This window comes from Rutilus rutilus (genome assembly GCF_951802725.1).
Source record: "Rutilus rutilus genome assembly, chromosome: 4".
NCBI classification, from domain to species: Eukaryota; Metazoa; Chordata; class Actinopteri; order Cypriniformes; family Leuciscidae; genus Rutilus; species Rutilus rutilus.
Genome location: NC_140212.1, coordinates 50,339,030 through 50,360,757, shown reverse-complemented (window position 1 = coordinate 50,360,757; position 21,728 = coordinate 50,339,030). Strand labels below are relative to the sequence as shown.

The following is a 21,728-nucleotide window of genomic DNA, read 5'->3' as shown; positions in this document are numbered from 1 at the left end:
AGAGGCTTCTTTCACCTCTGTACAGATAAAACATTATCAAAAGAAAGAAAGTAAAGAAAGACTACTCGCATGTACACATTCAAATGCACACACCTATAGATTAAACACATAATACGCATGTGCACGCCGTCAGCGTTTTCACAGATTCACGTTTTTGAAGTTTACACAGAGATGATAGCGTTTTTCAAAAATTGGAACCTATTTCAAGGTTTACATTCTCGAGCTCCAAACACTGTTGTCGTGCAAATGAACGGCCAGAACACATTAAGGTTTTCTGTTTTCTGTTAAAGTGGTGTCGTGTTAGCGGCCCCTAAGTTAATAACTAATGATCTTTGCAACGGAAGTGAATCAATCAAAAATTAATGAATCAAAAAATAACTTTAGCTGGACAATAACTTTATTCTAGAGCTGCTGTAAAGCCTAAACAATCTGTTACTTTCATTTCCTATTATCACTGTAAAGCTGCTTTGAAACAATCTATATTGTTAAAAGTGCTATATAAATGAAGGTGACGTGACTTAATATAACTCTGATTGTATTTGTCTGAAAGAAGAATGTCATATACATGGCTTGAGGGTGAGTAAATCATGAGCTAGTTTCATTTTAAAGTGAACTACTCCTTTAATCTAATTCATAATCAGTTATTGAAATTAGATGATTAGACATGTTTTATTGAAATTTGAATAAACAAAACAAACAAATGTTTCCAAATAAAAAAAACGTTTTCATCCATTTAACTGTCATTTTAACTGATGATAATAATTACCATAATTTAATAATACAGTTTGTATATTTAATAATTGTTTAATACCGTAAACCATTATATTTCTGAGTCGGTTATCATACTGTGAAAATCTCATACCGTTACAACCCTACTTGGGGGACTCCCCAACCCACCCCGCTGTTAAAAAAGTAACTCAGTAACTTTTACTCTGAGTAAATTTTAAATGAGCTGCTTTTTACTTTTACTTGAGTAGATTTTTCGACCGGTACTTTTACTTGTACTTAAGTAAAATGTTATTGTAGTAATAGTACTTTTACTTGAGTAGAATATTTTATTACTCTTTCCACCTCTGCGATTGACACACCTCTCTGGCTACCATCCAAAGGTAAGTTACTGTTATATAGACAAATTATATTGCTAACGTCACTTGGGCTGTAAGATAGAACAGTTTGCTGTGGTCTAGTTCCCAAATCTTCTAAATAATAATAATAAAAACCTAAATGGTCATGTAGGCAACGCATGCACCAATTCCTGTCAGCAAATATCACGTGGCCTACCTGACCATAGTAGTGGCAGCTGTTAACATAATGCTGACCTGTCGCTGGGTGGTAGTTTGTATGGTATTATACCTTTGGGATGAATATAGTATCAACATGATTAACACGTGCACGCACAATTAGCCTATCCATGAACCTGATAAATGCTGCAGATATGTTTTACTATTATCCACAACCAAATGCCTTTCAACTTGCGTCAGCAAATTCAAAATTGAATGAATGGGTATCAATTTGTACAAATATAGACATTTTTGTGAATACAAATGTTTTCTTTTCTATTAGTGTATCATAATTTGCGCATGCAACACAGAAGATGTGCATGTGTGGATCAGGTGATGCGTGCATTCATTGACGTCTTTTCTGAGTCGATTCACTCTACAAATTCACAAATGTGCGTCACTACATTTAAATTATTACAATACAACTTGTGTGTGCCAAATCCAGAATCACATGAATGTGCAGCATTTTGAACTTGTACAAATAGAGACATAGGCTAAGCCGCCAAAATGAAAGTCTCAAAATCCGAATGAATGAAACAGGATCGACTCAGAAACGCGTCAATGAATGCACGTGTCACCTCATCCACAAATGCACATCTTCTTTGTTGCATGCACAAATTCTGGCCCACATTAATACAAAATCGAGGCTTTGCATTCACAACTATGTCTCCATTTGTACAAAATGCTGCACATTCATGTGATTCTGGATTTCGCACACACAAGTTGTATTGTTATAGTTTAAACATAGTGATATACATTTGTGAATTTGTCAAATCGATGGGTAGTTGTGCACACATTAATAATTAGCACCAGGCCTATTCATTTGTAGGTGTTTGTGTGTGGGTTGTGGAATGCTTAAAAACTGTGTAAATGTAAAAATCCAAATCCAAACGAATGAAATGAGATTGACTCAGAAAAGACGTCAATGAATGGTCACTTGCGTGAGCAAATTCAGAATTGAATGAATGTGTAGCAGTTTGTACAAATAGAGACATTTCTGTGAATACAAATGTTTTCTTTTGTATTAGTGTATAATAATTTGCGCATGCAACAAGGAAGATGTGTGTTTGTGGATCTACCTATTCCAGCTAGTGATGTGAGCAGGAGAGATGTCTGTCACAGGTGGCCTAGTTGAAACTTTGAGAATTCAATACTCAAATTATTTTAAGAAAACCATTTGAGTAAACTAGCGTAGCAATGTAGCAACATGTTTTCTTCTAATGTTGTAAACGTTAAAGGATTAGTTCACCTCAAAAAGAACATTTCCCAATACTTTACCAACAGTGGCGGAACTAGAGTTTTATACATGGGGTGGCCACTGCTACTTGCGGGGGTACACAGTACACACACACACACACACGCACACACACACACACACAGACAGACAGACAGTGGAAAAGCTTATGGAAGGAATTGGGTCACTCTGTTTGTGTCTATAAGTGTTGAACATCTTTCTAATTATAATTATTTAATTTATAATTATTTTTTTGTGTTCATTTTTTGGTGAACTATCCTTTTAATCTGGCAAAATCTTCTCAACTTAAATTCCTGAATTGGGTATGCGATTGACTGCCTGTGTCTGGTAGATGCTCTGAGCTGTTGCTGGTTCTGAAGTCTGACCACACTGACTCTGACTAGCCAGTGGTGATGCAAGGGCTGGGGTCTGTTTGCATCTGATCTGCCTGTTAGTCCAGTCATTTTAAGCCAAAATGGGGGTCAACCTTGAACAAATTGCAACAGAAGCAAACTCAACTGATTTTGTATCCTCAATATGTCCTAAGTAAGGAAAAACAAGTCCCGAAGAATCCCATTAGGGGAAAGTTTAGAAAAAGACCCAAATATAGCCTATTCATACGCCTATTCATTCTTTCTCTCACATGAATAGGGTAAAAATTGTAACCTTTAGATATCACCATGAAAATTACTGAGTTGATTACTTACATCAAGACAAACAAAAAATGTATTACAAGTTTTTTTTTTAATTGTTTGTTAACATGGACAAATGGTGCATAATCTAATTATGTATGTGCTAATTTGCATAAATACCACAACAGGTCTAAACATTGGGTCTAGCCAGGTGAAAATGTCTTGTTGAATCTTGTTGACATATAACTGTAAAATACTTAATGTTAAGGTCTGAATGGAACGCATTTAGGCTACACATGAACATTAATACATAGAGGCAGGAAGAAGTACTTTAGAAACCAGCCTTTATTAATTATTAAGAGATTGGGTTTGAGGCTGGGTCTGTGGGACTGTTTCTGGGGGACGAGTCTAAGGGAAGAACAGGAGACAAGGGTAAGGAGAATGCAGAAGACAAAAGGCAGGTAAAATAAAAAGTGAATCCCCAGAAACAGTTTTCAAAACTTTCCCCTAATGGGATTCTTCTGGACTTTTTTTCCTTACTCAGGACATATTGAGGATACAAAATTATTTGAGTTTGCTTCTGTTGTAATTTGTTCAACCTTTTTTCATAAAATGACTGGACTATGTTTGTGCTTATTAAAAATAGTTTTATCTTAACTCTTTCCAGTATAAAAAAAAGAGGTGTTTTTGTTAATTTTCACAATTTCATGGCACCCCAGAATATTTTGTTGTATGAATATCTGAACATACCAAAAGAAAGAACAGTGCTTTAAAAAAAAAAAAAAAAAAATTATTCTAGCTTGGTGCGTCTTTTTTTATAATTTTTTTTATCAAAGACTACATCTAGATCAGATTTAATGATGATCAAAACACAGTAACGTTAGATCGAGTCCATCAGCACCCTACACCCATAAAGCTTCACAGTCCTATCGCATTATGATATCGCTTGTTTCTGCTCTTCTTTGCCTGCGTTTTGATCTCCTATCCTCACATTAGCTAGAACATCTGTATACTGTAACGTACACACGGCAAGGTAGCCTACTGTATGCCTATATTAGGCCGAATGTATTCGGAGCAAACCCCCCCTGATGCTAAACCTTAAAAACTTACTTCAAATATGATGTTTTCTTATTCAGTGAAGTTCGGTATCTTGCAACTCTGCTCGTCCGTTTGAAAACTGTGCGCGCGCCGCGCTGCCGGCGAACGTAATTTTTATTTTATTTTATTTTTTTAAATCAGCATCAGCAACTGCCAGTAGCAAATAAAATTTTGGGGTGGCACCCGGGGTGGCCAATCCCATGTCAGGGCCGGGGTGTCCCCGGACCCCCCTCTGTCTCCGCCACTGTTTACCAATCCCCCCTTGTTATTCTTATGTTAATTTGAGGGGGACTTTTTTTGCATTTTTACAATGGGGTAATTTTGTTCTTAAGAATTTACACAACACAAGGAAGCTTGATTTCAATCTTTGAATTAAATTGAAAAAAGTAGCACAAATAAATACAATAGAATAAAGATACCAATAAAGAGAAAAGTTTTTGTTTAGGTCTAACACTAGTATTCAGAAATACTACAGAGACTGAATAAAGTAATCAAATGTAAAATAACACTGGGTAGTATTTTAGTCCTGACTAAATTAAATACATAGGCTATTAATCCAGATTCCTTAAAATGAAAGCCATGTTTTGTTGTTTTGACATCCAAATTAATGACAGACACATATGGCTGCTGTCCCTTTAAGAGCTAGTGCACGGATCCTGTTTTCATGATACGGTCACGTGCGCTTTATGCTTATTTAAGACATAACCGACTGTGTTTAGAGGATACTCACCAAGACCGAAAATTGACATAATTTTCGCATGTTTTTGACTGTTAAAAAAAGCGATATAATCCATGAAAAATAACCTTTGTTACCCGAGAGCTGTTTGTGAGGCGGCTTTACTCTATGTGTGTGTGCAGAGAAAACAACATCTCTCAGACAGCGCGCAAGTACCGAATAGTTTAAAATCGCGTGAATGTTTAAACTGGTAAGACTTAAAAAGACATGCAAATGGTAAACTTTAGTTACTCATGATGCAATGCTGGCCCGATTATGCAAGTGACAATTCCGTCTATCCCGACTCCCGAAATGTGAGAGTGTATTATCACCGCCTGCAGCGCGCTTAATTACCTTGTGCAACCCATTTTGAGAGACGAGAGATAGAAGAAAAAATTGCATGAAATGTGAAATTGCGTCTCGCAGACAGTTTTAAAATGACTGATTTGATTTTATAATCTGTGTGGATTAATTTACCAACACAACCACATGCTAATGTGAATCAATGTTTGCGGGAATTTCCCGCATTATAAGTGGGAATGATAAGAGTTATGAGCAATCCCGCACCGAAATTCGAGCCCTGTTTACTTCAAGATACCATTAATGCCATCCAAGATGTTCATGTCTTTCTTTCTTCAGTGGAAAAGAAATTAAGTTTTTTGAGGAAAACATTTCAGGATTTTTCACAACACGACGGCAACCAAAATGTTGAAGTCCGAATCAATGCAGTTTCACAGGGCTTTGCACGATCACCGCTGAGGAATAGGGTCTTGCATACATTTATACTTTTTAACCACATTTGTTCGTCTTGTGCTGGTCTGCGACGTCATCACGTTGGAAACATCGCGAAAGATTTTATTTTAAATAATAGTAATAAATTAAAACAAAGATGTCGGACGATTTTGAAGTTGGAGGAGAAGATGAGATGGAATTTTTCGCCCTTCCCTGCCTTTCTGAACCGGAGTGCACAGACAAATAACTTGGATGACGTGATGCCTGACGTCTCCTACGTGATGACGTAACGGGACAATTGTGGTTAAAAAGTATATAAATGTTTATGTTTATTAGAAAATGACTGATTGTTTCGCAATTATAAGACTGATCTCAGCTGGGATCGTGCAGATTCATTTGAAGCACTTCAGAGCCCTTTGAAACTGCACTGATTTGGACTTCAACCTGTTAGTTGTGATTGAAGTTCGCTGCTTTGTGTAAAGAAAAACAAATGTGGGTGGGTGGGAGGTGGTTAGGGGCAGATGTGTGTAATGCATATGTAACGGGTCCCGGCCAGGGGTCCGCTAGCAGATGTATATTGATACTCCTGGTCGAAGTGCTCTGGAAATGTTGGAAATATAACAAAGTTATAAGAGACGCGGGACAACTGTTGCTCTCTTTCCATTCAACCGGAATATCTCTTTTATTAACAACTTCATTTCAACTTTATATCTGCATTCAAGAATTATTACTGTTATCTTTTGTTGCTCTGTATTGAAACACAGGTAATATCCACAATTGGATAACATGAAGTCACATTCTCTTCAAAAGTACATTTCCACATAAATGTATCTTCACATATTTCCACAACATTCACTTATCACAGTTTTATCTTACCGTAAACACATTTTTTCTCTAACCATATTCTCTGGTATCTATCATCAACCGAGTATTTCTGTATTCATTATACCTTTTGTAAGTGTTCACTTAATGTAACAGACTAAATCCCATTTGCAGTTAAATTAAATTGTATTTACATTACATGAGTACAAACTTCAATATTAAACATATTTGTCTCATAACTTTTACACTTAATTCCTATGAACCGAAATAAAATGATAGTCTAATATTACCACTAGAGATGCACCGATTACAATTTTCTAGGCCGATTCCGATTTCCGATTTTTCATTGAGTTTGACCTGCCGATACCGATTTTAGCCGATTCCGATTACATTTTTTTCTAACCACTTTACAGCACACACAAATATTTATTTTTGATCTTTTCTTTAACCCTTTCACGCGTAAGTTTAAAATATTCTAACTGACACCCCACTCCCAGAGTGAGTTTTTTCAAGGTGAACGTTCCCTTTAATGTTTCCATGGCGACGCGTCACGCGATACACCGCAGCCACAATAATACTGTATGATAGATGTGTCGCTTTTATTTTGCTTTTCCTTTTTTATTCAAGATATTATAATATAACAAACTTGCTTACCATGTCATCAACTAGCCTATCTGATATTCCGAATCTCAAATACGTGTAAGTAAGTGAGTGTGTTTGGTCGTTTAAAAACCTTTATAAATAATCTTGATCTATAACATGAGATGGGTGCCGCAATGTTGTCCTGTCAGTCGGATTTACAGCACGCGAATTCGTCAGTTTCTCCCGAAATAAATGCAATAAAGTGGCCGGTGAACTGAGAAGAATAGAGTAAACACTGCTTAGTTGTGATATATGACAGCGCTGAACGCGTCCGACTCTGGCTCAGCGCCAGCCAACGCGAGAAAGCACAGTTTGTATCTGGCAGTTATGCGACGTCACTGAACATTATAAATGTGGCACCGTAACGTTACTCTCAGGGGCACAGAAATAAAAATCCCATATATGAGACCGTACCGCTCAAAAGGTTAATCATGCGGCGCCCGAGTGCATTTGACCGGCATAAAATCGGCATATGTCAGACTGACCGGCCGGTCGCCGGTCATGGCCGATCACGTGAAAATCGGCCAATTCCGGTCACCAGCCAATCAATCGGTGCATCTCTAATTACCACGTGCGTTTCACCCATAGCTACATCTGTAAACTGCTATTTATTTATCTGTAAACATCATTTATTACCAGTAATGCATAGTCTTCCACACACAGTTACTTTACACATACACAGTAATAAACTCAGAAATATCCCTGAGCAGTTAGGAATAGATAAAAGAAAACATTAGTGCGAGCGTCGGCCGCCATTTCCTCTCAACTTCACAACGTTATCATTGAACTTGACTATTTACACACATAACATACCTTTAGCTTATTAAACACACATCACTGGGGATTCATATTAGCTTATAACTCTTTGCAAGTCATATAAAAGATGCACAACAAACCTGGAAATGTTGCAAATATGAGAAAGTTATAAGAGACGCGGGACAACTGTTGCTCACTTTCCATTCAACCGGAATATGAGCTTCTCTTCCGCTGCGCCTCGCTAAGGGTCCCAGAGTGACGCGACTGAAAGGTACTGCCACCTTGTGTCTGTTCTGTGAAACAGCATGTCATAGCACTCTTCTCTGCATTCCCTCAACAGTATTTAATTTGTAATAAAATAAAAGAAAACAAAAAGATAATAATCTCTACAAAACCTATTTTTGTGAGTGTCACACATAATTAGATTCTCTATTTTTTGCAAAAAGCTTTCTTTATGTACACACACACACACACACACACCACAATGTGGCTAACTATACCTGGAAATAGCACTTTGGGGCTTGGGCGAATCTGCGCTCATTCTGGGGCTCCTCATCTGAATGATAAACTGGATTCGGTCTAAAAGTAAACAAGGGAGCAAAGCACTTACATTGTCAACTTGCGCATGTCAACAAATTGTTAAACTGTTAAATTGCACGTCAACAACAAATGGTCTCCACTTGGTCATTTTTTTAACGCATTTCAAAGACTCCATAGAAAACAAAGCAGGACAAAATTTACTTATAAACTGACGAACTGACTGCATAAACTGATTATATGAACTGATTTGGACATTTTGGAAATTTTAATTGGTATGAATGATGGGAATGGCGATGAACTGTGTTTTGTCAGGATAAAGTGTGTACTTTTTGCCGATGTGCTGAAGCCTCGTCACACCGACATTCTTGCTCAACCCCCAAACTGTATATAGCCCAATGTTTGCAGATGGAAAGGGATACTGGCCATAGGACTCTTTCTTGGTAAACTTTCGAAAATTATGTAAGTCTCCTGACCTACCCTGACAATGTTTTCCCCAGACCTCGATGATAACGTGTACTTTTCCGTAACGAGCTTACGGTACTGGTCCCCATAACTTAATGAAGAGATCAACGGACATTACCTTATCTGCCTTCCCTTATAAAATAACCTTTTTAACATAGTAAAATCTAAATATCGTTCTCAACAAAAGTATTTTTTAGCGTAAAACATGTTCTGGATTAGCAAACAGTGTCGATGCAAAGGCAATGGAGACGGTTGGATTGTTTTCCCCCCGGTGGGCGTGGTCTTCAGATTATGACGCGTGTCGCTCTGTCTCTATAGAGACAGAGCATATTTAGGCAATCCAACGGTCTCCATGGACTTTGCATTGTGAGAGGCTGCCTCCTTGTCATTTATGACTTATAACAAAAAACAAAACAATGTCTAAAAGCTGCTAAGTGACGAGGTGTACAGCAAACAAGCTAAATAACCCAGAAATACATTTTTATAAGCTGTCGACCCCCAAAAAAAGGTTGTTTCAGGACATGAAAGTGGCTCAATTGAGACAGAGCGCAACTAGTTCTCCAGCTACTCTGAGAACTACGCCCACTGGAACGCCACATGATATTGCAGAAAATGCTACAGCTTAGCTGCAAGGCTGCCAACTCTCAGGCATTCAGCGCGAGACTCACGCACCTGACCCACTTCTCATGCTCTCACGCCACAGCCCCATATTCTCACGCAGACTCGTGCAGCAGTGATCACACCGCATGATCGCGCAAAGCAACGCGCAGAGAGACCAGACAGACAGTGTAGTGAGCTTTTTGTGACAATTGTGAGGGAAATAGTGAGCAGTTCTCCCTCCCATTTGCACCGTGTGAATTGTGAACGCAGGCAGGTCAGTGAGTTACAGGGCGCTCCGTGTCTCCGTCCAGTTTAGGCTAGTAGCTAATAGGCCTATTGTTAGAAATAAAGTTGCCTTTTCTTTCCGTCCTTTATTTGGGTAGTGAATGAATAAAACCGAAGAAGAAACCAGCGCTGGGAAGCTCAGAAAAATAGCTTAAAGCTTCCAGTATTCTGAACAAAGAATATATACTGAAAATGTATAGGGAGTATCACAATCTTAACCAATAAGATTATAAATGACATCATATCATATCAGATATACTTATATAACAATCCTATAAATGGTAAATATCCGGTAAAGTTTTCCTTCTGAGCCTTGTGGTCCGAAGGCTTTTCTGTATCATACATGGAAGAAAACGAGACCCTCTCTCCCTCAAACTCTGAGGGTCCTTCTTAATGTGAAACAGATGTGAGATTACATACATACAAAAGAATTTGTAAGCAAGGCTTTCTTACTGTACAGCACAGGGCCTTTTCTTCTCTGGACAAAACTTATGCTCTGGACAAAACATATTTATGAATAAAGCTATTGCAATGGACAAAGCTGAGATAAAGAAAATACATTTCTGACACCTATGCTGTTATAGTTCATATAGAATTAAGTTAGCATTAGCAGAGTTGTTTGTTTTGCAGCACTGAGCAGTTATTTTACATAACTTTATCATAAAAAACAGTACAAAAGCATTTCCAGATGACAAATATCTAGACATGCCTAGTAGTTAATGTTAATTATTGTTTTCTAAGAACAGAATGTCAAGTCAACGACATCCCATATTTAAATGATTTTATTTATATCAATCACAGCTCATCAATCATGTCCAGATATTTGACTGGTGGTGGTGTCAGTGTGGATACATTAGAGTTCTCTGTTATAGGATGTTATCTAAAGTGTCAGGGACAGGCAAGAGAAGAACGCTTGTATCAATGTGGGCAGCTTATCAGCCCTCCAAGAAGTCCTATGACCCTGAGAAGCAGCAGGAAAAGACACAGGAGGAACATGAAAGTCTATCTGAGACTTTAGATCAGGAGACAGTTGAGCCCTCAGAGAAAGAAGAGAGACCAGGCCACAAGAGTAAAGCCCAGAGCGGAGCTGCGTCCTATCGATGCTCCTTTAAAAATGCATGGTCAGAAAAATGGCCCTTCATAACAAAGGGGACACTAAGTACACATTATTGGTGCTCTGTGTGTAGGATAGAAAATGCTTGCTGTCACCAGGGAATAGCAGATGTTACTAGTAACTGATGCTTGCAAAACCATAACATACCACTGGCTGTCACAGATCATCTTGTGCCACTCATGAAAGAGTGTTTCAAAGATTCTGCAACTGCACAGGAGTACAAATGTGCAAGAACCAAGACCGCCTGTATAATAAACCAAGCAGTTGCTGCACATTTCAACAACGCACTGGTAATGCTAATGAGAGAGAATCCACACACCCTCATTACTGATGCCTCAAATGACACAGGTAGGAAAGAAACGCATTTACATCATGGTATCCACTGAGTTATAGCCATATTTGGCTATACATCACACACACATGACCAGTGTCGGCCAATAGTGAGCCTACGTGTGACGTACAACACAGACGCGCTACGCTAAAACACTACGTGAACTCACTCGAGGCCCAGAGAGAAGGAAATGAATAGTGGAATAAAGTTGTTATTTTGGGCACAAAAAGTATTCTCGTCGCTTGATAAACTTAAGATTGAGCCACTGTAGTCACATGGTCTACTTTGATGATGACTTTATTGCCTGACATGGACAGAATACCGTCCATAGGTTTTCAATGGAGTGACAGAAGGCTTGGGACGACATGAGGGCGAGTCATTAATGACATCATTTTCATTTTTTGGGTGAACTAACCCTTTAAGAGCACAAGTGTCTGGAGTACGTGTCCCATGTTGTACAAATGTGTTTAAAGCTGCAGTCGGCAAGTCTGGCAGATTGGGTCGACTTAGCCAAAATTTTGAATGTTTACAACTCTCATGCCCCTCTCCACTACCAGCGATCGAGCACCCAGCCATCGAGGTCGTGCTCGTCAGTGCGTGTACCTGATTTTCTGTGAACGCGCGCGTCTCTTCAGCATCGATTAACACCATGGACTCGGAGGTAGGCTGCCCTGGCTAATCTACCCATAGATATAACCGAGGAATTGGTTGTTAGTAGATTTTCTCTCCGCCATCACGCTTCGTACAATCTTCAGGCGAACTTCAGGCGTGTCGTGTGCATGTGATATTGTAACATGCGCGAGGGAGAGGGGATCTGTGGCGTGTGCACGACCTGTGATTGACAGTCAGATCTCACACCCCCCTGCGCTGATTGGACCCGATGATCCGGGAGCGGTGGATTTTTGCAAAACAAATAACACGCTCCAGGTGGAGTAAGAAGCTCGGGTTTTTTTCTAAAACCACCTTATGTTGTTATGTCGGATTATAGTGTCGATTTCACTGAATTTGATAAAAAAAAAATGAAGCCGACGGCAGCTTTAAGCCAGTTGAAGAGGATGGACTGTCCTTTTATCTTTGCTGCCTTGAAAAGAGAAAATAAATTATTATTACTGTAAAATACAGGCATTCAACTGTAGTCTGTGTGTAGAGGTGAAAGTGTAAATGTTCAATTTTTTGTTATATCTTTCTCTTGTAATAGCGTCTAAAGTAGTAAAGCTTTCCACTCCCATCGGCACTTTTATGGATTTGTGCTCTTATGCTAATTTGCCCTGTTTCGTAAATCTGGCCCAAGTTTAATACAGTTTGTTGTGTGGATTTGTGTCTAGACCAAGTTATGCAATTAAACAAATACCTCCATTTTTGTACTTTACAGTGAAGTTTATGCATTAGATTCTGAAGATGAGGATCATGTTGACCTCACCTGTTTATCCGAACAGTCAAATTGATGTAAGTATGCAACCATATTTTTAAAAAGCCATAATCATTTATGTTATTAAGTTTGTTTTTTTACTGCTGCTGACATCATCAGAACATTTCAGCGGGAAAACCTGAATTTTGAAGAACGGGTGATTGTAGTGGCCAGAAGAAGGAAAATTAATGTACCGCACTGAAAACCACCTACTTCTCATGCCACAAATCCCCACAAGTAGGTGAAAGTGCTGATGACCCTAGCAGACGTTGGTCTTAACTTTTTATCATATTTAATAATACATTTATCAAATATTATGTGATGTCTTTTTTACTATAGCAAATATACAAAACAAATTTGTTTACGTTATTGCAGTCAGATATTATATCATATTTACGGTTGTTTGTGGCAATGCTAACCACTCATCGGGTAACTGAACTGGCGCTTCATTTATGTGTCTTGTATCACACAAGTATAGAAACTGGTGCCATCCTGTGTCTCAATCATCAACTGAATATGGTTTTAAATATGACCTCAAAGTACCACAATATCAGTATTACTGTAATATTGTGCTATGATGACTATACATTATGACTTCATTATTATTATTATTAATAAGCACACATTGTAGGCTTTCATTATATCAATTCAATAATTTAATTGTATGTGTGCTCTTTATTTCTCTAGGCTTTTGATGCAGGTGTGCAGTCATCATTCAGAGTTTCTGAGGGGAAAACAGGCCAGGTGTTTTTCACCTATGACCAAGCAGCTGTGGAAATGAAGCGGTATTACACAGCGGGAACATTAATGCCAAAAGAGGGTTTGCGCTGGAGCAAGCTGTTAGCAACTCTGTCCGTAAGTCTTACATTTTACAAACAAGAACAATCGTTTTCAATCCCACAGCTCTGGGAATGTTGTATTTCTCTCTTATCTGACACAGCTGGTGCAGTTAATGGAGCTTCCACTTAACAAGCTGATGTGAATCAAATGAGTAAAATAAACAAGACAGACAAAATGTACAGAGCGGCATGTTCCCAGGACCAGGTTTGAAGACCACTGGGCTAGGAGGAGTGGCAATAGTAAAGGGGGAAAGAAATCAAAGACCATGGTGGTGTCGAGGGTGGAGAACCAGTATGCAGTTGCATAAAGGGTGAAGAATCGTCAACTGGTAGTGGAAAAGCTGGAACAGGGCAGGGGGAGAAGCCAGCATCCTGACCACGGGAATGGATGGGACTCGGGATGCTTCCTGCGACTGTGTTGGAGTAAGGCTCGGATGCATCTTACAAAATGAAGGAGAATGTCAGCGGCGAGATCTTTCGTATTATAACATTTCTGGGCTATATGTCAGAGGGAAAGACGAACCTCGCCAGTCTCTGCTTTCTGAATGAAACGTCCAGGATACACGCGCAAGTCCTGTTCTTCTTCTGTTCTGGAGTTTGTTTAGCTAGTAAATGTGAGCTGTCTGTGGTCCTGAAGTTGTAAGGCTAATGATGCACACTTAACAGCTGTACTGTAATGCTGTCAAATAGATTTCTGATGGGTGTTTCTTAATTTGGTGTTTTTTCTGCAAACCTGATTCTGTACATTACTGCATGATTCCCCCTGCTGACAAGTTTTACATGACCGCGATAGAGCACCGCAGGGTGTTAGAAACAGCACTTTATAAACTGACTAAACCAATCTATTATAAAAAGGTCATTTTACACTCAACTTTGACCACTTACTTAACATTATACCTTCACACTCCTTGCGTATTTTCGAGTAATTGTACTAAAATGAGCTGTCCATGGTCCTGGAGATTTAAGGCTAATGATGCACACTTAACAGCTATAATGTAATGTATAATGTATTAAATGTGTTGTTAATGCTGCACACCTAATTCTGTACATGCTATTAATTATGGAATTATGATAGTGATTATAAATGATGACAGTATGTAGTACAGCATGTACACGGACAGCCTGTCTGGGCGCTGTCAGGTTTCTGATGGGATTCTCTTATTGAATCTTGTGTTTTTGCTGCAAACCTGATTCTGTACATGACCAGCCCATCTGTGCACTTTAAGACAGTCTGCATATGTGATGGTACTTTGAATTGAGTGTTTCCTGATTTCTGATGTAGTTGTTGTTTTGGTCTGTGTGCAGGTGGATCTCTTCTCTCCGGCAGGCCCACATGAAGGAGACCACTGTGAGGCACTATGCCCAGAATGTGGCCCAGTTTATGGACTACATATCGGAAACGCCTCTGACCTCCTGCCGCCTCAGCGAGACGGTGCTCATCGGGCTGCGCCGGGAGATGCGCCGTGTGCTGAAAACACTGGGCAGGGGCGTGGCTATCCACCAGGTGGCGCTCAAGGCCATGAAGGAGGAGCGGGTCTTAAGCAAGGCGACTCTGCTTAAGTGCCAAGATCTGGCCGGAAAAAGTTCATTTATTTCAGTAATTAACTTAAAATAATAATAAAAAATAAAAATAATAAACTTAAAAGGTGAAACTAATATATTTTATATAGACTCATTACATGCAGAGTGAGATATTTCAAGCCTTTATTCGTTATAATTTTGATGATTATGGCTTACAGCTTATGAAAACCCCAAATTCAAAATTAGAATATTGTGAAAGGGTTTTCATAAGCTGTCGGGGCTCTCTCTCTCTGCTCGTTCTTATATGCGCTTGACAAGGGCACATATAGCAGTCGTCCTATATTCTACATCACTCACCCATCAGATAAGGCTTTGGTGGCCGCCAAAAATAACCCAATGCAGGAAAACCCCTGGACTGGTTATATGGACTGGTTATATAACGCTGGACAGAATGACGGTCCGGCCATCGCGTATCAGCGCACATAAGGTACACACTGTGAAGTCATTTGCAAACGTTGGTAGGGCAGGGTTCTTGCAGGTTTCAGTAAGTCAAATTTAAGACCTTTTTAAGACCATAAAGATTGATATTTAAGACCTACACACGACGCATTGGCAAAAAAAAATTCAAATCAAAGAATTCATTTTATTTCAATAAATTCAGTAACTGAAAAAAGCTATGTGCTGGTTTTCAACATAAAACTTGGTGAATTGATGTCATTGTGTAGTATTAGTACTTTCTGAACAGGATTCTGTGATAACGTGATAATATTTGTCACTATAGACGGTTTCAACGGCAACAACATAAACAAACGTTACTGCGCATGCGCGCTTTTGTGGCCCAAACTTAACTTCCGGTAGAATCAATAACAAACAACAGAGTTCTGTAGAAACCTGTATAGAAACAAGCAAATTACATTAGCTAGCAAGTATGTCTAGTCAGTATTATTTGGGACTACCAATAGAAGAAAAGAGCCGTTACTTGGCCAAACTTAAATGTGACAACGTTACACTGCCAGACCCGTTCAACAAAAACTTGAGGCAAACGTTTTTTTCTACAGACCTGTCTGATTTACCGGAGGTCAGTCAGGTAAATATCTTTGAGTACTTAGTCGAGAAGGAATGTGTGTACACAAGGGAGGCGTTCAAGGCATATCGCAGCTTGGATGCCTATAACTATTTTCATTCCGGAAAAGTTAAAATGATTCTTACACACACGGATGGAAATACCTGTGTCGTTTACGGGGAAATCGAGGCGGGTCAGACGCTTTCAAAGAGTTACTCCGCCTGGATCATTGCGAAGAAGTCCGGCGAAATCCAGAGTGGACATTGCACCTGCATGGCAGGGTAAGTATGGCTGGCTAGCTAACGTTACATTTTACAATAGTATTTAGATACACTTTTTCAATACTTGCATTTATCCCGTTGGTAAAATGTCTATCTGGATCTATGCAGCAATGGAGAGGTGTGTAGCCATGTGGGTACGATTTTGGTTGCTGCGGAGCAGTGTGTTCAGGATGGACTCCAGAGTGGCCCATCTGTCACTTCAAAACCAAGTGTTTGGTCACGGGTGACTAAAAAGGTGAGCATTTGAACAATTATTATATTTAATAATTATATCCTAGTCTTTTCAAATATTAGTGTACAATTGGTGGTATTTTGTACAACACTACATATGCCAATTTTCTTTAATAATTATTTTTATTATCATGTATATTTATGTATAATGTACATTTCAAATATCCTTTCAGGCTGATCCACAACCAGTAGCTCAGTGTGATTTCTTGAAACCTGGCAAGAAGATCAAGCTACAAGCTCCCCTCTGCCTCCCCCCACTAAATCCAGATGGGTCACCAAAAAAGCTTTTTAAAGCCCTGAAAGTAAGTTATAGTTCATATATCTCTAACAAATCAAGTAGTCTAATGTAAAAGATTCAGTACTATACCAGATACATATACATAAAGATACATATAGAAAAGATACATATATACATATACATAAATATACATATATACACACACACACACACATATACAAATATATATATATATATATATATATATATATATATATATATAGCAGTGAAGGTACGATCTTTTCACCATTTACTTTAGGAAGTTGTGCCAGGCTGTGCTCTCTTTTCCGTCATGTGTGACAGCAGTGAGACAGACACAGCCTCTGAGTCAGGTAGTCAGGATTTCACCAGCAGTCAGGGAGAACAGGATGCTCAGGGAGAGGAACTCAACATGTTCAGCAGCTTAGCTCAGCCCCACAGTGAGCATGGTAGTGCTCTGAGCTGTCTAAAGTGCACAACATTTTATGAGGCCTTCATTAAACTGAACCCTGATCAAGTGGTGGAACTAGAGAGAAACACTAGAAAACAGAGCATAGAACCACTCTGGCATGATGCGCGCAAGCTACGCATAACAGCAAGCACAGCCAGCAAGGTGCCTCAGCGTGAGACAACTGACCCGGCTAAGTTTATCACTGAACACCTCTACCCAAAGTTCCAGGGGAATATGGCCACAAGGTATGGGAAGGAAAGCGAGGGACTTGCTAAGGAGCAGATTAGGGAGAGGGGCTGCATAGTGATGGACAAAGGGTTGGTGGTGTGTGCAGGAGACCCATGGCTGGCAGCAAGCCCTGATGGCATCATTGATGACAAGCTGCTAGAAGTAAAATGCCCTATCACACTCAATGCTTGCACATCCCTTAATGATGCACTCACTGCCACAAACCAAGACATCAGAGTGGAGGGCGGGCAGTACATTGTGAACCCAAAAGGCCCCAGAGGTTACTACAGGCAGATACAGTTAGGGATGCACTGTCTCGGGCTGAAAACATCCTGTCTTGTTATTTGGACCCCAGTACAGCACCTGGAACTTGATGTGCCTTATGACAATGGTTTTGTCTCCACATATATGCAAAGGCTACGTAGCTTTTACTTTAAACACATGCTGCCAAAAGTTGTGGATGCATTTGTAGAGGGAAGACTGCAGTTGAGTGACAGCTACATGAAAATTGTCTCAAAAGCATCTTAATAGTGCTGATCTGAAATAAGTTTTACAAGAAAGTTTTTTTTCTTAAAGCATAGGTTGTTCCTGCCTTTTTGAGCACCAAGCTTTTTCACTTTTTACATCAAATACATTAATACATTAAAAACGGAAATCGTAGTCTATAGTACTTTATTCATCAGTCAATAAATCAGTTAATCAATATTTGTTGATGTTCATTACTGAATATATCATTTCATTTTATAATTACAGTCCATTTGAAACATTGTGATACAAGTTCAGCACTACAAATATCATAATGCATGTGTTTGGTATTTTAATATATTTAATTTAAGAAAAAAAATTAATATATTTAATTTAAGAAAAAAAGTAATCCCGTAGGTAAAAGTATCAAATTAAAGAGTTTGTTCACCCAAAAATGAAAATTCTGTCATTCATTTCTCTCCCTCATTTCGTTCCAAACCTGTAAGACCTTCGTTCATCTTCAGAACACAAATGAAGATATTTTTGATGAGATCCGAGAGCTTTCTGTCCCTCCATTGACAGCCTAATAATTAAAAATAGCTTAATTTGTGTTCCGAAGATGAACAAAGGTCTTGCAGGTTTGGAACGACATGAGGGTTTTTAGGTGGTGGACTGTCCCTTTAAGTTGTGGTTAAGTCCTGCTTTATTTTGGTACAAGTGGTTTCCCCAGATTTGTAAGTGCTGCACAAACAATTAATATTTTATCTATTGTGCAAAGACTGTTATCATTTCTCCGTTTGACCATACTGACTGGCAGGGTGTTCCGCAGAATTCTGAATGTCTTCAGTTTTCCTATGGCCCTTTCCACGTGAATTCTCACTCGGGACATTTTTCTAGAGTGTGTCACCTCTAATCCTGTCAATTGTTTTCTTCCCTTTGTAGATGCTGGTACATGAAGACGAACACATTTGGTGGCAAAATATTCGGGAAAATTGAAGCCTCGATCAGCCATTACATGGTCTCCTTGTTCAAGAAGGTCAATTAAGCCTGAATTTTTTGTTATAACCTTGTCACTAGCACGACCACCCCAGACTTTTGATAAAAATGTAAAAGCTCCTGTTGGACTAATACCAACAAGGAACTTCACAGTATTATGTGATTTATAATGGGAGTATGTGACTGCCCGTGTTTGCAAACTAGTTGGCCTCTCAATGAACACTTCAGTACAGTCTATTATACATCTAACTTGTTGGAATCCTGTAGTCTTGAAGAGGGTGGGGAGATTTCTTCTGATATCTTTCCTGGATGGCCACCGGACAAGGCATTGTAACTCTTTAGCCATCACATCGAGCCATTCATGAAAGATGTTTGAGACAGTTCCACAACTCACTCTGAAGCGAAAAGCGAGGTCTTGATGAGTTAAGCCTAGACGAAGCTTCATCAGGACCACAAGAAACTGCTCGGGAAGGGTAAGTATGGTTGATGATGCGTTCCATGTTGTTGTCAGGTAAGTGAGGAGGGTGAAAAAAACAGAAGCAGATGGTAGACCAGTGTAAAAATGAGTGTGCTTGTCATCATTTAAAATAAAATCAGACGGACTGCCAAACATGTGATCTTGTAGTCGTTTTTCTTGAGATTCCAGTTTCTTCTCCAGTAAAGCCATTTTTCTTTTTAATTCAATGTTTTCATTTTGTAGCTGGTCAATGTCTGCCATTGACAGATCTGTACCCACAGCAGTGCATCCTTCTTCAGGGTCAGCATGGGTGACCTCTAAGGAAGGTGAATCCATAGACTCAACCACAGATGGTCTCCTCTGTCTCCTCTGGTATCGCTCCAACTTCTGTGAACCATCAATGGTGTTTTTATGAGCGAAAACTGATGGAACATAATCTGGATGGCATGGGTCCACTGATGGCGCACCTAAAATAAAGACAGAAACAGTTTGTGTTGACAGTATTGCACCTCCTAAGCATCATACATACATGCTTTGCATAATCCATAACTGGTTTCATGTGCATTTCTATGATATTGATTAACTTGATTAAAAAAAATATTAGTAGCCTTTCTAGTACAATGAAATTAGATCAAAGTCAAATTTATTTCACAATGCACATTGTTTTAAAGCGGCTTTACAGATAAAATATATCAGTGATAATGTAGTAAATTCGTCAGTGAAAATTTAGTAAAAGTCCATATTTAGTACTTCATTTAAAGCTTCATTAGAAGAGCTTATGCATTATTGTATTTATGTCCCCAGGAAACAAGCCAAAGGTGACTGTTAGTTAAATAATGTAGTTTATTTTTATAGCATTGATGGAAAAATATTGTGGCTTTTATGTTTGATAGACATCAGGTATCATAGCGCTAGTTTAAATCATAGCGCAGCTAAAATGTATCAACTACGACATTGAGCTAACGTTACTGTGTAAAATGAATGTATACAATGTTACAGCTAACGTTACGTGTGTAGCTGCTAGTAATCAATTTAGTTAAACACATAACGTTAACTATTGCAGGCTTGTTACTGGTCAGCTAGCTATTATCTGTTGCTTATTATGAGTTTCTTACCTGTAACGAAGTGAGTGCTACAGATCCTTGAATTATTGCCTGGCTGCCAAGCCTCTCTTCGCACAGCGGTGATCCATGCTCGCCGTCTCCCTTCGTTTTTAGGAAACCGAAACATTTTTATTTTCGATAAGGAATTTGTTCCAGAGGTCAGGTTGCATCCCACAGCACAACAACCTGAGCCCAACTTCAGTCTACTCATCACCTTTATTTTAACTGCGTTTGTAGTCGGCGCCATAATTATTACCGATAAACAACATAGATAAACAACACAGACCGGAAGTTAACTTCGGGCCAACGCGTAACCCCGGCAACGCGCGTGCGTGCGATGAAACCGTCTATAATCATTGAAATGAAATGTTCATGCCATTTCATCTCTAGTTATGATCAACTATGATCAACTAAAATCAACTAATTATGTGTTTTTTACAGTATAAAATGCAAAGCACAATTTTCTATAAAAAATTATATCTGATTCTGTTCTTTTCTCTGACACGCGTTGTTGGGTGTGGAAGGTTACTAATGTGATTGCTTTATCTGTAAATTAAATGAATGCAAATAAAATTAGTTTACATAAACATTAAAATAATATTAAAAATGACAGCCATATTTTTAAAGGGTCTTGCAACATGTTATCTACTAACATGTACAAGTTCAAATAAAGTTTTGACAAAAAAGGTTTTTCTAAAAAGATATACCTCACATATTTCAGATTTTAAATCATTTTTTTATTTTATAAAAAGAACGAGTCAAAAAAAGATAAATTACTGACATGTATGCGCTTCAGCTTATCTTTTATTATTAATAGTAAAAGTTGGTCCGATGTTCCCGTGGCGTCTGTTGTTGCTATGCAACCGTGCCCTGCGCTCTCCACAACGAGAAGAAGTTTCAGTGGCTAATGGATTTCCACCGCCGAGAAACGCTTGCTGTAGCTCTGCTACGAGATTTATTTACGGAGAAGAGAAAAACACCCGTAGTGTTTGGGTGCACCCCCATCCTTCCTGTTGACTGAGCTTTCAGTGCTGTTACGGAAAGGGCAAAGCTGATTGGTTGGGTCTTGTCACATGACTTGCGGTGCGCTAGCATCTGAAGAGTTGAGATATCTCGCTGATTTAAAGCTCTCTGAATGATTAATTAGCCGTTTAAACCACTTCATATGAGTGTTTGCACTCATGTT

The 21,728-nt window shown here is 38.9% G+C and overlaps 1 protein-coding gene across 1 annotated transcript; it reads left to right on the top strand.

Annotated features, from left to right (window-relative positions):
• Positions 1–15,793: 15,793 nt before the first annotated feature.
• LOC311289936 (uncharacterized protein) lies at positions 15,794–19,956 on the top strand. The gene is made up of 4 exons (XM_084408217.1): positions 15,794–16,355; positions 16,464–16,590; positions 16,760–16,888; positions 18,929–19,956. The coding sequence occupies exons 1-4, from the start codon at positions 15,940–15,942 to the stop codon at positions 18,980–18,982; spliced, it is 726 nt and encodes a 241-aa protein (XP_084264343.1). The 5' UTR covers positions 15,794–15,939; the 3' UTR covers positions 18,983–19,956.
• Positions 19,957–21,728: the final 1,772 nt, after the last annotated feature.

Coding starts and splice junctions, on each gene's coding strand:
- LOC311289936 (XM_084408217.1), top strand. CDS start 15,940: ATGTCTAGTCAGTATTATTTGGGACTACCAATAGAAGAAAAGAGCCGT. Junction 16,356..16,463: donor CATTGCACCTGCATGGCAGG/GTAAGTATGGCT, acceptor GGATCTATGCAG/CAATGGAGAGGTGTGTAGCC. Junction 16,889..18,928: donor AGCTTTTTAAAGCCCTGAAA/GTAAGTTATAGT, acceptor TTCCCTTTGTAG/ATGCTGGTACATGAAGACGA.